Source organism: Anopheles funestus, chromosome 3RL (assembly GCF_943734845.2).
Source record: "Anopheles funestus chromosome 3RL, idAnoFuneDA-416_04, whole genome shotgun sequence".
Lineage (NCBI taxonomy): Eukaryota > Metazoa > Arthropoda > Insecta > Diptera > Culicidae > Anopheles > Anopheles funestus.
In genome coordinates, this window is record NC_064599.1 from 81,811,647 (window position 1) to 81,824,030 (window position 12,384).

At 43.2% G+C, this 12,384-nt stretch overlaps 6 protein-coding genes across 12 annotated transcripts in view; 3 read left to right on the top strand and 3 right to left on the bottom strand.

Moving 5' to 3' along the window:
- The window catches only part of LOC125771824 (uncharacterized), a 225,059-nt gene that overhangs the window by 72,297 nt on the left and 140,378 nt on the right, over positions 1-12,384 (top strand). The gene's annotated exons all lie outside the window — the stretch shown is intronic.
- Positions 1-12,384, bottom strand: part of LOC125771829 (splicing factor 3A subunit 2-like) — a 227,593-nt gene that overhangs the window by 69,065 nt on the left and 146,144 nt on the right. The gene's annotated exons all lie outside the window — the stretch shown is intronic.
- On the top strand, positions 186-1,419 carry LOC125771832 (mpv17-like protein 2). The gene is made up of 2 exons (XM_049442914.1): positions 186-564; positions 627-1,419. The coding sequence occupies exons 1-2, from the start codon at positions 405-407 to the stop codon at positions 1,061-1,063; spliced, it is 597 nt and encodes a 198-aa protein (XP_049298871.1). The 5' UTR covers positions 186-404; the 3' UTR covers positions 1,064-1,419.
- On the bottom strand, positions 1,273-4,040 carry LOC125771787 (N-acetylgalactosaminyltransferase 6-like). The gene is made up of 3 exons (XM_049442840.1): positions 3,946-4,040; positions 3,579-3,866; positions 1,273-3,507 (listed from the first exon to the last, which is right to left on the bottom strand). Exon 3 carries the CDS (start codon positions 3,489-3,491, stop codon positions 1,662-1,664), a length of 1,830 nt encoding a protein of 609 aa, XP_049298797.1. The 5' UTR covers positions 3,492-3,507; positions 3,579-3,866; positions 3,946-4,040; the 3' UTR covers positions 1,273-1,661.
- LOC125771806 (G2/mitotic-specific cyclin-A) lies at positions 5,029-7,593 on the bottom strand. Its single transcript, XM_049442872.1, has 6 exons — positions 6,796-7,593; positions 6,465-6,691; positions 5,962-6,387; positions 5,675-5,879; positions 5,340-5,587; positions 5,029-5,259 (listed from the first exon to the last, which is right to left on the bottom strand). Exons 1-6 carry the CDS (start codon positions 7,018-7,020, stop codon positions 5,148-5,150), a joined length of 1,443 nt encoding a protein of 480 aa, XP_049298829.1. The 5' UTR covers positions 7,021-7,593; the 3' UTR covers positions 5,029-5,147.
- LOC125771816 (ceramide glucosyltransferase) lies at positions 8,077-11,482 on the top strand. Its single transcript, XM_049442883.1, has 2 exons — positions 8,077-8,415; positions 8,880-11,482. Exon 2 carries the CDS (start codon positions 9,671-9,673, stop codon positions 10,865-10,867), a length of 1,197 nt encoding a protein of 398 aa, XP_049298840.1. The 5' UTR covers positions 8,077-8,415; positions 8,880-9,670; the 3' UTR covers positions 10,868-11,482.

The window sequence follows — 12,384 nt, forward strand, 5'->3', positions numbered from 1 at the left end:
TGTTGGTGGAAAATAATTGTTTAATGTTATCTTTTAGCATGCATTCAGCCTTATTTACACCCATGATTTGAATCATCATAATAATACAAATTGTCTGCACAATTATGCATCTAAAAATATTGCTTTTTTTGTTCTGCCCTTTGATTGTTGTGACCACAGTGCGATCAGCTGACAATTATGCAAGTTTATTTAGCATAGAAAAAAAACATAAACACAGCGCTAAAACAAACTTCTTACGCCCATCAGCGTAGCAAATCTAGCGTATCTTTTGTGAGCAATAGTGGTGATCCGTCCCAAAAACCTCGTATCAAACAGTAGCACGATCGTACAGCGATTTTCCGTGCCTCGATTAAAAGGAGCTACCAAGCTTTTTAAACGGGCGACCGGAAGAAACCGAACCTGCGATGAGACGTATTTGGAAGCTGCTATTCGGACGATATCTGTTGGTAACCAACACGGTTAGTTCCGGAGTACTAATGTTGGCCGGCGATGTAGCAGCCCAAAAAATTGAAAGCCGATTGGAAAATAGACATAAATCTGTAGGACTCGATTGGCAGCGGATGTGTGAGTAGCTATGGAACGACTTTCGAGAACTTCGAATAATGGTTTGTCCTTTCCCGATACAGTCAATATGACATTGGTTGGGCTGTCCCAAGGTCCATTGCATCATTATCTTTATAAATGGATGGATGTGCTGCTTCCCGGAGCTACGGTACGGACGGTGTTCAAGAAAATTGCCATCGACCAGTTTGCCATATCTCCCATCTTCATCGTCACTTACCTATACAGTGCCGGTTTACTGGAAGGAGCATCTGTGACGGAATGTACTGCAGAATTGAAGCACAAGTACTGGACCATCTACACAGCAGATTGGCTCGTTTGGCCTCCGACGCAATTCATAAATTTCTACCTAATCAGTCCAAAATACCGTGTCTTGTATATTAATGCAATTACCATGTTGTATAACGTGTTTCTTTGCTACATTAAGCATAATGACGATCTCGTTGCTCAGCTCACCGGAAAAGCAAAGAAAAAGGAGGATCCTTCTGATACCTCGTCGTGATATTGACGGTAGAATCTTCAGCTTTAAAAACCAACAGCCAAAACAACCACACTCCGATATTTATGGTTAGCGACAGTCTCACTTTTGTTTTGTATTTTGAACGGACTGCGATTATGATTATACTTCGTTGGTTCGCGTTAGTGTACTTAATACTTTCTATTGTATGTAGAAACATTTTTTATTCTATAAGCATGCGCTAGCAACCATCATTTGTTGAATAGTTTCTAGTTTAGTTTTAATTACTGATTTGTCGTTCAAAGATGGAAGCTGCTGGATAATACAATATTGCTTTACCAGGGTTGTGCCCGAGCATAACGAATGCTCGCTCAGCAACCCGAAATCTATACTGAAAGTAAGGTGTAGTTTTTGTTTTTATATATTTTAGACGTCTAACTCTGTACAATATCCGAAGCAGACAGCTGCTTACAGCACGTAACTATGGCAGAATAAAACTAATGTCTTCAACTAGAATTTCGCTACAATCCTTCCTGATTTGAGCAAATGTGCGGTTCACTATCCGCCTTTCAGCTGCCTTTCAGTAGCTTCACAACCAACGCTTGATAAATGAAAAGAATTGTACCTCAAGAGTGATGTGTGTTCATTCGATCACCTTAGCACCGTACGAATCCCACTGCGCTATCGAGGTCGTGTTAACGAAGCCCCAGCGCCATTTTTGTCGCGGGTTCGCCAGATCGCACGGGTTCACAAATACTTCCCGATTGTCAACGTCCATATCGAGGCAACGATTATTTTTGCCCTGCTTTAGCATTTGCGATTCGGGATCGTACCGCCACAGCTGATTGCCCTGTCCACCGTGACAGTGGTAAAGTAGAATTTTTGCATTAGGGACGCTCTCTGATACGTCCCAACACAATTCGCCGAATTTGATACGCAAATCCCGATGCCAGGACAGTTGGAAATACTGATTGGGTTGTGGCTGCACCTTATCTTTCGCGCATGAATACAGTCCAATCGTTTGCTTTTCGCCATGATTCAAAGTATCTACGCAGAATCCGGGACTGGCGACACTCTGGATGGCGCCATTCGCGAAATCCGGTGGCTCTATTGGAGGGTACTTCTCTACCAGATCGAACGCCACATGTTTCATGAACCATTTGAACGGTTTACACTGGAGCTTCTCACGGATCGCCAGCTGTCGCGAGATGTCTCCCACGTCCGTATTGTCGTACTTCTTGCGATCACGCATGTACAGATATTCCTTGTACTCGTCCATCCACACTTCGGCCACACGTTTGTAGTTGCGCGTCAGGAAATCTTTCTTGCGCGGGTTCCCAAACGGTGCATACCCACGGTAGATATGGCCGACACGCGAGCAGGGCGCATCGTACATCTTGCCACCGCACTGCCATATTTTGAAACTCAGCTCGTACTGCTCTCCGCCCCAGATGTCTAAACCTTCGTCGTAGCCTCCGATTTCCCAGAAAAATTTAGCACTTATCGCAAATAGCCCACCCGCCATTACCGGACTTTCGAACGGTTCGGTAGGATTTTGCAAATCCTTGGGCAACAGAGGAAGCCGTTTGTAGAAAAACTTCCAATCGAAAGCACCCCGAGCACCTTCATCCTGCGCTCGGTACTCGAACGTATCCCAATCGATAACGTCGATGAAAGGGCATACGCAAGTACGATAATCGATAGCAATCGGTTCCAGCAACGGGGGCAACCAGTTCACGTTTGCTTCCGTGTGCGAGTCCAAGAAAATGAGCACATCAGCCGTGGCAATTTTAGCGCCAGCCAAACGGGCAGTAATTAACCCCGATCGCTCCGGCAATCGTACGATCTTCACTTTTGGCATATTTTCCGATACGTAATCGTCCAGCTGTTGCTTCAGAAAGTCCTTCGTACTGCAGTCATCCACAAGGATAACCTCAGCAATGAGCTCCGGAGGCGATCGAAGCAACACACTTGATGCAGTCCTTAGCAACGTGCTCCAGTGCTCATTGTAGAACGGCACGACCACACTTACGGTCGGAAGTTCATCCAGGTACTGTTTCTTTCGACAGCCACGATGGCGTATATCGGGTAGCGATCGATTGAGCGAGATTTTGTCACTCAACACTGCGTTGAATCCATTCTTCTTGAACAGTTTGTCCTTCAGCTCGGCCTCGCTTTTTTCCAAATGACCAGCCTTTCCTTGTTCGCCGACGCCGCTACGTTTGGCTTCCTCGTGGATTAGATCGTAGTTATGCCAGTCGATCCGCTTGTGATGCACATTTTTCGGTGGTTCATTGAAAAACGACCCCTCCTTTGCGTGCGGCACCTTCTGCACGAGCGCCTCCGGCCCAAACACACCGTTCAGTGTTGTTTTCGCATCTTCACTGAACGACCGGATGAGCAGCGTGAGAAACAATAGCACTCCACCTGAGACAAACACGTACTTCACCAGTGTACGCACGTTTCTCCTCATCACCACACTCTTGCACCTGGAAAAAAGAAGGTGTGGATAGGTACATTGTAACCCACGATGCATCCGAAATGTAACTATGCTACGCACCCCTAGTGCCTGCACCGAAATCACTGTCAATGATACCGTTTCGCGAGGTGATGAGCTGGCAAAGAATGGTTTGCTGCAGCACAGGTAATCACCTTTTCACCAACAACAACAGATCCCTTTCAGCAAGTGGCAGCAATGGGGAAGATCACAAATCGATTCTCTGGTAACAGCTTTGTACGGTACATTCTGGGTACAATCCCTTGCCGTTCTGTTACTTTCACGCCTTTCACTGCAAAACAACAACCACTGCACCTCGGAATATGGATGAAAACAAACCCGAAAAAGAAACTTCAAACCGGTATAACGGGACTCGTTCTCAATATACGCATCTCATATCGCGTGTTTCCCTAAAATATAATTTTCTTACAAGAACGCCAACTTAGTGCCGATTGCTATACAGCAACCATCTGAATTCTTGCCGTAAAACACCACTTTGTCTGGAGCTAGATCATGTTGTTTACTTCGTACGTGATTGCAACAAGTGGTTTGCGTCATTAGTTTGGGTAATTTTTTCAGTTGCAACTTCATTTGACATTCCGGCAAATGGTTTTATTAGCAGAGCAGATAGGTGCGTCGGATAAATTATGTTCCACCAAACCGTAAACCGTACCGGGGTTTATGCAAATGAACATGTTAGCTGAGTTTAATCAAATTAGATAGGTTAAGCACAAACATATCGCCATTGTCCGTAACTATTACGTGATAAAAATGCTAAGCTACGCACAAACAAGGGAAACCTAACAAAGCCATTCAAGTTCATTACCATATTTATGCGTAGCTAGTGAAAAAAGGAAACCCAGAATTTCGGAGATATTGAGCTTCATCATTGCAATCAACGCCGCTTATTGTCGTGTCGTTTTATTTCGATGTTAAATGTGTAACAAAATAATTGAAATACTTTTATCCATAAGATTCCTTAACAAATATCCACTTTGATGCGTTAGTAAATCGATTACCCTTTGCTTGTAACCAACGGTGGTGGGACCCGTGAATAAGCCTCGGCAGGAATCACCCTGGGTCGAGATAGTTACAATTGTTAACTGTAGCGGCGGCCGGTACTAATTCACGCCATATTGTCATATTGTCCAAAGTTTATTTGGAGCTTACTGTTGATACATTTTTGTCAATACATTAAGTATATCGTACTTTATACGCCTGAGCTGGTAATGATAGCGAATAAGCGCCACTTGTCACAAGCACGATGGCCGGCCGGTGGTCGTGCTCTTATCTAACATGCATGTGTATCAGGCTGATCTGGCATTTGTCATGGCTGTAGCATTTTCAAAAAGGTTTCGAAAAGTGTAATGAGACATCAAAATGAGATATGAAGCAGTTTAGCAAACGTTTCAGTGCATTGTAAAACTATACAAAATAATATACAGCATTGCTACCAGTGTCTTATACTGTGACAAACAGAAAGTACGAAACATTACCAAACAGACAGTTCGAAAACGGTGCGCTATAGGGCATGAAATATTTCCTGAACATACAGCAAAAATATAAATACATAAAAAAGAAACATTATTACTAATGAAACAAAAAAATCCCGCTACTGTATACTGATGTGGGTTAAACAAACAGCAAAGCTGAAGCAGAAGCGTTACATACGGTGATCTCACACATGTTGTCAAGCGTATTTTTAGGCAGTTCAGTAGCGGGTATGGTTGCGACTTCATGATACCTGCAAGTGGAAAAGATTAGAACCGGCGGTTAATATCGATCATACCTTTTAGCCCTGTTTCCCCCAATCATTACACCTACGTTTTGGATTTGTACTTTTCCTGAATAGCTTGCGGTTGCATCGTCGCTGCATCGATATGGGTTTTATTTAGGTCCATTATAATATCTTTCATTTCCTGCAGCGTGTATCCCGTGTTGTTCTCTAGCATCTTCGACCACATCGGAAGATCGAGTGCGCGTCTTGCCAATGCCAACGCTGCAGCAGCAATTTTAGACGGTTTATATGTCAGATATGGGTCCGCTTCCAGCAGCGACAGTTCACAAAGATACTTCAGAATGTACACACAAACAGGGGATAGGTTAATAGTTGTTAAATCATCGCGGCTTAAGCCGACAGATAACTGCTTAATATTTACCATTGCTAAGTATTTGACCTTATCCGGTACGTCATTCATTACGCAGTAGCTGTTAATAAACACCAATGATGTTGGCACGGTCAAGTCGAACGATAGCACCTTCAGCATCAGTTGCTCCATGCGCAACACTTGGGTCTTGGTGTAAGTGTCGTCTGTGATGTAAACGAACTCGCTAACATCCGGCGGGTAGATCTCCTCGTATTTACTGAAATTGGAAATAAAGATCATGCTAATGAATGTAACTACTTGCTACCTATCGCTTTCTATCCCGGAGCAGGAATGCTTACGCTGCGATAAACATAGCAGCTGTACCGACCAGCTGCAGCTTGGCACGCACTACCGACATGAAGCTAAGAAATCGATCAATGTAAGAGACAGCCAGGGCAAGCGTTTCTCCTTGCAGTTTGTATTCGTCCGAAACTTCCACCAGCCAGTCGACCAGAATCGTACGCATGGAGTAGGTTATGTCCGTCTGTTTCAACATGTAGCCCGGCTTGGGACGGTTTCGCTTTTCTGCCTCTTTCAGGTAAACTAGAATGTCTTCCTGATATTCTTCGACCTCGAAGAAACGCTCACGATCGTTCCTTGGGATGGGTCCTTGATCAACGACGATCAGGCTAGCCGATTTGTCCACAGACATGGGCGAATAGCTTTCCACCACCGACATGGGAGTTTCGAGTAGTTCCGCATTTTTCAACTCCTGCAAAGGAGCTCTAGTGGTACCAAGTATGGAGGGGAAAAAAATGATTGCACAATGTACTGTCCCATTATCTATAACAATGCCACTTACCGTTTTTCGTGGATCGTATCAACCTTCTTAGGAATACAAACTTCCGGTAAATTTTCCTTAGTTTCGTCGTATATCTCAAACCCTTTAAATGCTTCAGTTGATACGGACGGCTTTTTTTGGACCTTTGTTTGTAAATTATGCTTCGCTTCGACAGCATTTTCGTCGCCTACCTTTCCAGCCTTTGATGTTGGGCCGACACGTTGATTTTTAAGCTTAGCATCCTTCCCCTATGGGCCGGATATCATTTCATAGGTTAATTTCACCATAGCTCAATGGAGGCTGCGTATGTATGCAGCATCCGAGCACAATTGTACATTCCGCTTAAACTTACCGTCTTTTCCACATTCTTTCCAGCGTTATTTTGTACATTGTCCAGTACGCTAAACATAGTGCGTTGTTGCTGTTGCTGATTGCCCATGGACGGTAAAAGCACATTTTTCCCCAATGCTGCCGGGACGACATTAGTCGCACCGAGGACTGCATTTTTCTTGCCACCGGGCAGGGCATGAACCCGGTTCTCCTTTTCCATATCTTCATGAACACGGAACGTCGCCATTTGTTACAAAAGTTCGTATCCCTTTCTCCTTGATTATTCACAAAGTTTTTGCTTCCTTGCCTTTTAGCAGCGGCTAAATGGTTGATAAGTGATGCGAGTGTGCGCGTCTAAGGCTGCTTCGATCAGAAGCGCAGGAAAGGCTTTGTTATGTATGTATGTGTGTGTGCCCAAAAGCAACTTTTTACGCACTTTCGTTCTTGGGATATTTGGCGTATGGATTAAATCATATCATAGGCCGGCAATGAAGCTGTACATGCCGTGTTCATTCATTCGGTAAAATCCGATCCAAGTTTAATTAAACAATGACGAAAAAGCGTTAGTTTGTGCGCGAGTGCATGCGGTATGATGCGACGCTTGGGTTCAGTACGCGTCTTCGTGATACGCTATGTTAATGGATAAACTTATATCATCCAGCTATATACGCAAAACTACACACAATACCACACAGAGATACAAATCACTTTTGAGGAAACATTAGGACACGATTAAGACGGACAGACACACAAATCGAGTGAGCGCATCGGGTAAGCGCTATCACGAACCGAGCGCTTCCTTTTTCAAACAGGGAAGAAAATGGAGGCAAACGAATTAAACAGCTGTCGGCAACGGTTTTCGGTCGTACCCCATAGTAGAGGGTTTGCAGCTCGCACCCGATTACTGTGACGTCACGGTGAAGCACTGTGGTCGATGGCGGGAAAATTGAAATGTTTTATTTTTTTGTTTCAATATGTAATTTTATGAGTTTTTCACTATTGTCATGATGAATTATATTAAATGGGCTTAGTTTAAGTTTTAAAATGCCTTATTGTTTCACAATACATCGGTATCGCTTGAAGAAATCTCAAACAAAATTAATATAAAATATCATTCCATTCGGTAGTTCGATGATGGTTGAATGATGATTGAATTTGAAAATAACTTTCTTTGCTTTGTTTTTTAACATCTCTTGCTGAAATTATAATTTTGCGAATAAAATGATTTGAGATTGCGTTTAAAAAAAATCAGATTTCAAAGACGTAATTTGAACTTCGCGTACCGTGTCCCAGCATCGACATTAGTGCGTGGTCGCTGTCACCAGCTTTTTTCATGACAGCAAATGCAGGGGTGCGTGTGTGTGAAAGTTTAGGGTGATTTCTTTAGAATTTCTTGCAATCACGACTATTGCAGTTTAGGATTGACTAATCCTATCGTGTGAAGTCATTTTAATGGTTTAGTGTTCCTTTCAGAACATAGCTTTTGGTTTTGTGTGTTTAAGTTGTTTGAACGGGAACAGTTTCTGAGTCATCGGCGCTCCTGCAGCAGATCTTTTGTACTTTGCAAAACATCGCAGCCTCGATAAGCAAACTTGTCGCAGTGAAACAACAAATATAGTTTGAGCAACCTTTAGTTTCAAAGGTAAGATGAAAATTGATGTAAACTTCCCTTCCTTGGCACGCGCAAATCCCAAAGTTCCCCGCACGCCGCATAAATTTCGGCCCGAAAAAAACACGCTTGGGAGCAAATGTTGTTCTCTTGGCCTCGGCGAGTTTGCGTGAATATGTGCCTGTTAATCGGTTTTTCGCCGAAGCTATCGCTATCGATACAGTTGCCGTGGAACCGATTCTGTATCTTTCCATCGGTGGTATTATGTGGATTGAAATAAGATTTGTGATCATGTGATTGTTCGTGCGTAATGATAAATGACCACCAGTGTCGGGATCCGCGAGCGTGTCGCTTATCACCCGCACACGAAACAACAATGTTATACATAATCGATGCTGTACAATAGCTACCAGTCCATTCCCGATTCCATTTGATCGCTGTTTTTGGATATGTAAAACTGAACATAGCATTACATCTGTGTTTTTCTCACTTAACAGATTATCATCGTTCTTCATTGAGTAAAATGCAATCGTGTGACTAAAGGGTGGCCAGAAGTGTAAACATTCCATCCCTGACCCGATCCGAGGCCGTAGGGCAATTGATTGACCCGCACACATGGCGTAACGCACATACCGTAGTCGTCCATGTCATCAGTCTTTAATTCAATTCTAGTCTGAACACACACACAAAAAACTGGACAACTTACTCTTGCGTAACGCGATAACCCAAAAATTGAAGGAAACCGAAACGCGCAACACACCAAGCTGGCGGTAAAATCGAGTCAACGTTGACCAGCCCAACGAGAGGTCTTAATCAACAGCATCGAATGCAAGAATCTCGGCTCGGGATGCAGTGTTTCGGTACCGGTTATTCATTGCCTCTGCTGACATTATCACCGTCGTGGTATGCGTCATTGTCTGTTATCAGAAAGTCTCCGTACCTTGGAAAGTTTACGATAGTCTCAGCTGCTCACTAGCAGCTAGCGCAGTGATCGTACGTATGCGGTCAAGTTAATCGGTGTTGCGGGTCCGGTGACTAACTAGCATCGGAAAGATAGGAACTGTCTAGCGGACGTCGCCCTTGCAAAGCAGCATTATCGGAGAAGCATCAAACAAACGGTTTCGTGCTGTTACTGAAACAATTTATCACGCGAGTTCTACGGGCGGAAGACGAAGAAGCAAAGTTTGTGCAAACCGTGCCGTGCGTATATTTATTCGTCGTGTGCATGTAAAAAGTGTTGGTATTAATAGCGAACGAGCCCGGCACAGAACAATTCAATCATGAAACAATGTCGCCAACGATGATAACCATCATACACTGCTTGGCTATCGCTATCCTGATATTTTGGTGCGGAAAATGGATCATTCATCTGACGGCCATCACTTACGGGAAGATAAAACTCCACAAGAAAGCTTCCCAGCAGCCCCGGGAGACGCCATATCCTTCGGTCTCTATTTTGAAACCGCTAATGGGAGTCGATCCAAATTTACAGAGCAATTTGGAAACGTTTTTTCTAATGGACTATCCGGTGTACGAGCTGCTGTTCTGCATCGAATCCCAGGACGACCCAGCGATCGAAGTGGTGAATCGGTTATGTGATAAGTATCCCAGCATCGAGGCGAAGCTGCTCGTCGGTGGCTCCAACGTGGGAGTAAATCCAAAGATAAATAATCTCTACCCGGGATATGTGCAGGCTCGATACGAGCTAATAATGATTTCCGACGCAGGCATTCGCATGAAAAGCGACACGCTCACCGACATGGTCAACCATATGACGGAGAAGGTGGGTCTCGTTCACCAGATGCCATTCGTATGCGATCGAGAAGGATTTGCTGCCGCATTTGAGAAGATCTATTTCGGCACGGTACAGTCACGGATTTACCTATGCGCCGATCTGCTCGGCATCAATTGTCATACGGGGATGTCGTGTTTAATGCGCAAGGATGTGCTCGACCAGCTCGGAGGTGTACAAGCGTTCGGGTGCTATCTGGCAGAAGATTTCTTCCTCGCCAAAGCGTTCCACGACCATAACTGGAAGCTAACGATCAGCAGCCAACCAGCATGGCAAAACTCTGGAATTTGTGATATTAGCAGCTTTCAGGCACGGCTCACCCGATGGGCCAAACTGAGGGTGGCCATGGTGCCGACAACCATCTTGCTTGAACCGATGTCCGAGTGCATCATCGTAGGTTTGTTCGCGTGCGGTGCCGCCAAAGTACTCTTCCGATGGAATCCACTCGTATTTTTTCTCATACATACGCTCGTGTGGTTCCTGTCCGACTGGGTTTTGCTGTCGATAATCCAAAATGGGGCGTTACCATTCAACAAGTTCACCTTCTTCGTTGGGTGGGCTTTTCGCGAGATTAGCGGCCCTTACCTATTCTTCAACGCCTTGTGGAATCCAGCCATTAGATGGCGAACGCGCGTTTATAAGCTCGCTTGGGGTGGTGTTGCGTACGAACTTACATCTCAAATTAAATCATAACTTCAGTTAGCGTACCGTGTAGCAATGGCAGCAAAATTAACGATTTCTCAGGATATCACTCTGTCCCATACTTTTCGCAGCAAATTTCCTTTGCTTCGTTCGAACAAACTTCCACTGGAAATAAATCTTACATAGGTCGATTTAAAAAAACGAAACCAAGTAAAGCACACACGCCCACAGATATTACGATCATCCCAAACGAGGGCAAATGGATGAAATGTCTCGCTATATTTCCTAATTTTGTGTTGTTTAGTTTGGTATGCTTTCCCTATCGCTAGCATTAGTTGGTTTATTTAAGTTGCAAACAACCTACAGTTATTGGGCAGGAAAGGAGGACTGTTGTTAGAAGCTCGGGTGTCTATGTAACGAAGGAATCCTCGAAATTTTACGTCTAAATTGACGTTATTATTCGCTGCTACAGATACACGATCCAACGAACATCATAAACATTTAACGTGTCGAGATTTTTTCTTTGTAAAACTGTTCAATGTACATAATATTTATAAACCTTGCGATGACTATTAATTAAGCTAGAACCCACTTTGGATAAAACAAAACAACAATACGATGAAAAGTTGGATGTAAAAACGAAAAATAAACAGTGAAAAGTGTGAATGCAACGACTTGGTAAATCATATGAAATGTGAGTGAAAGAAAGTTGCGTAAGTTTACAATTTACAACTGTAATAGCGGATCGAGGAACAATAGTTGTTTATCAGTTGATATTGGCATACTCTTATGAGAATCGTCGAGAGGTTTGAATCGAGAAAACGTGTCGCTATGGAACCAGGAATTTGTCTTTCCATTCTGGTATATGCTTTAAAGTACACACACCCTGTTTTTTGTGTCTCATAAAATGGTACCAACTTCGATTATTTCGAGGTTCACTAATGTGATGAAAGATAAGAAAAACGGATTTAGAGGAAATTAACAAGAGTCTACTGCAAGTATTGATAACGATAACTTGGCGGGAGAGTATGTACAGCATAAAATGATTTGAATCGCAGCCAAGGGAAAGTGACACGCTTTCTGGGAAGCTTGTTTGAAATCAAACGGCAGTTTCTTATCAGCCACATGACGAAATTTGTTTGGGTTGAATTCATGTCAATCTTCAGCAGAGATTAGGAATTCAGCACGATACAAAAAAGTATACTCTTTCTGGAAAATATGTAAGCATTAATCCAACGTCTCACTACGTAATCCCATGCGGTGCTTTCCTTATCATTCCCTCGAAGATTGTTGTATTTACATATATTTAAATACATTTACGGTACAACTGAATATAAATTCGTGATATATTCCGAAAATCGAACAGCAGATAATTTATTTTATTTTTACAGCTATTGTCCTCGTTAAATATTGCCTGTTGAACATAAACAAAAAGGCAAAATTACAAATTGTACAAAGGTTTGATGGGAGCGGTAATGTTATGCAACATTATAAATCTAAACTGTTCGAGCAATTGTTTACTTTAAAAACAAGCTTTAATTAAATAAAACCATGTTTATGAAAATATT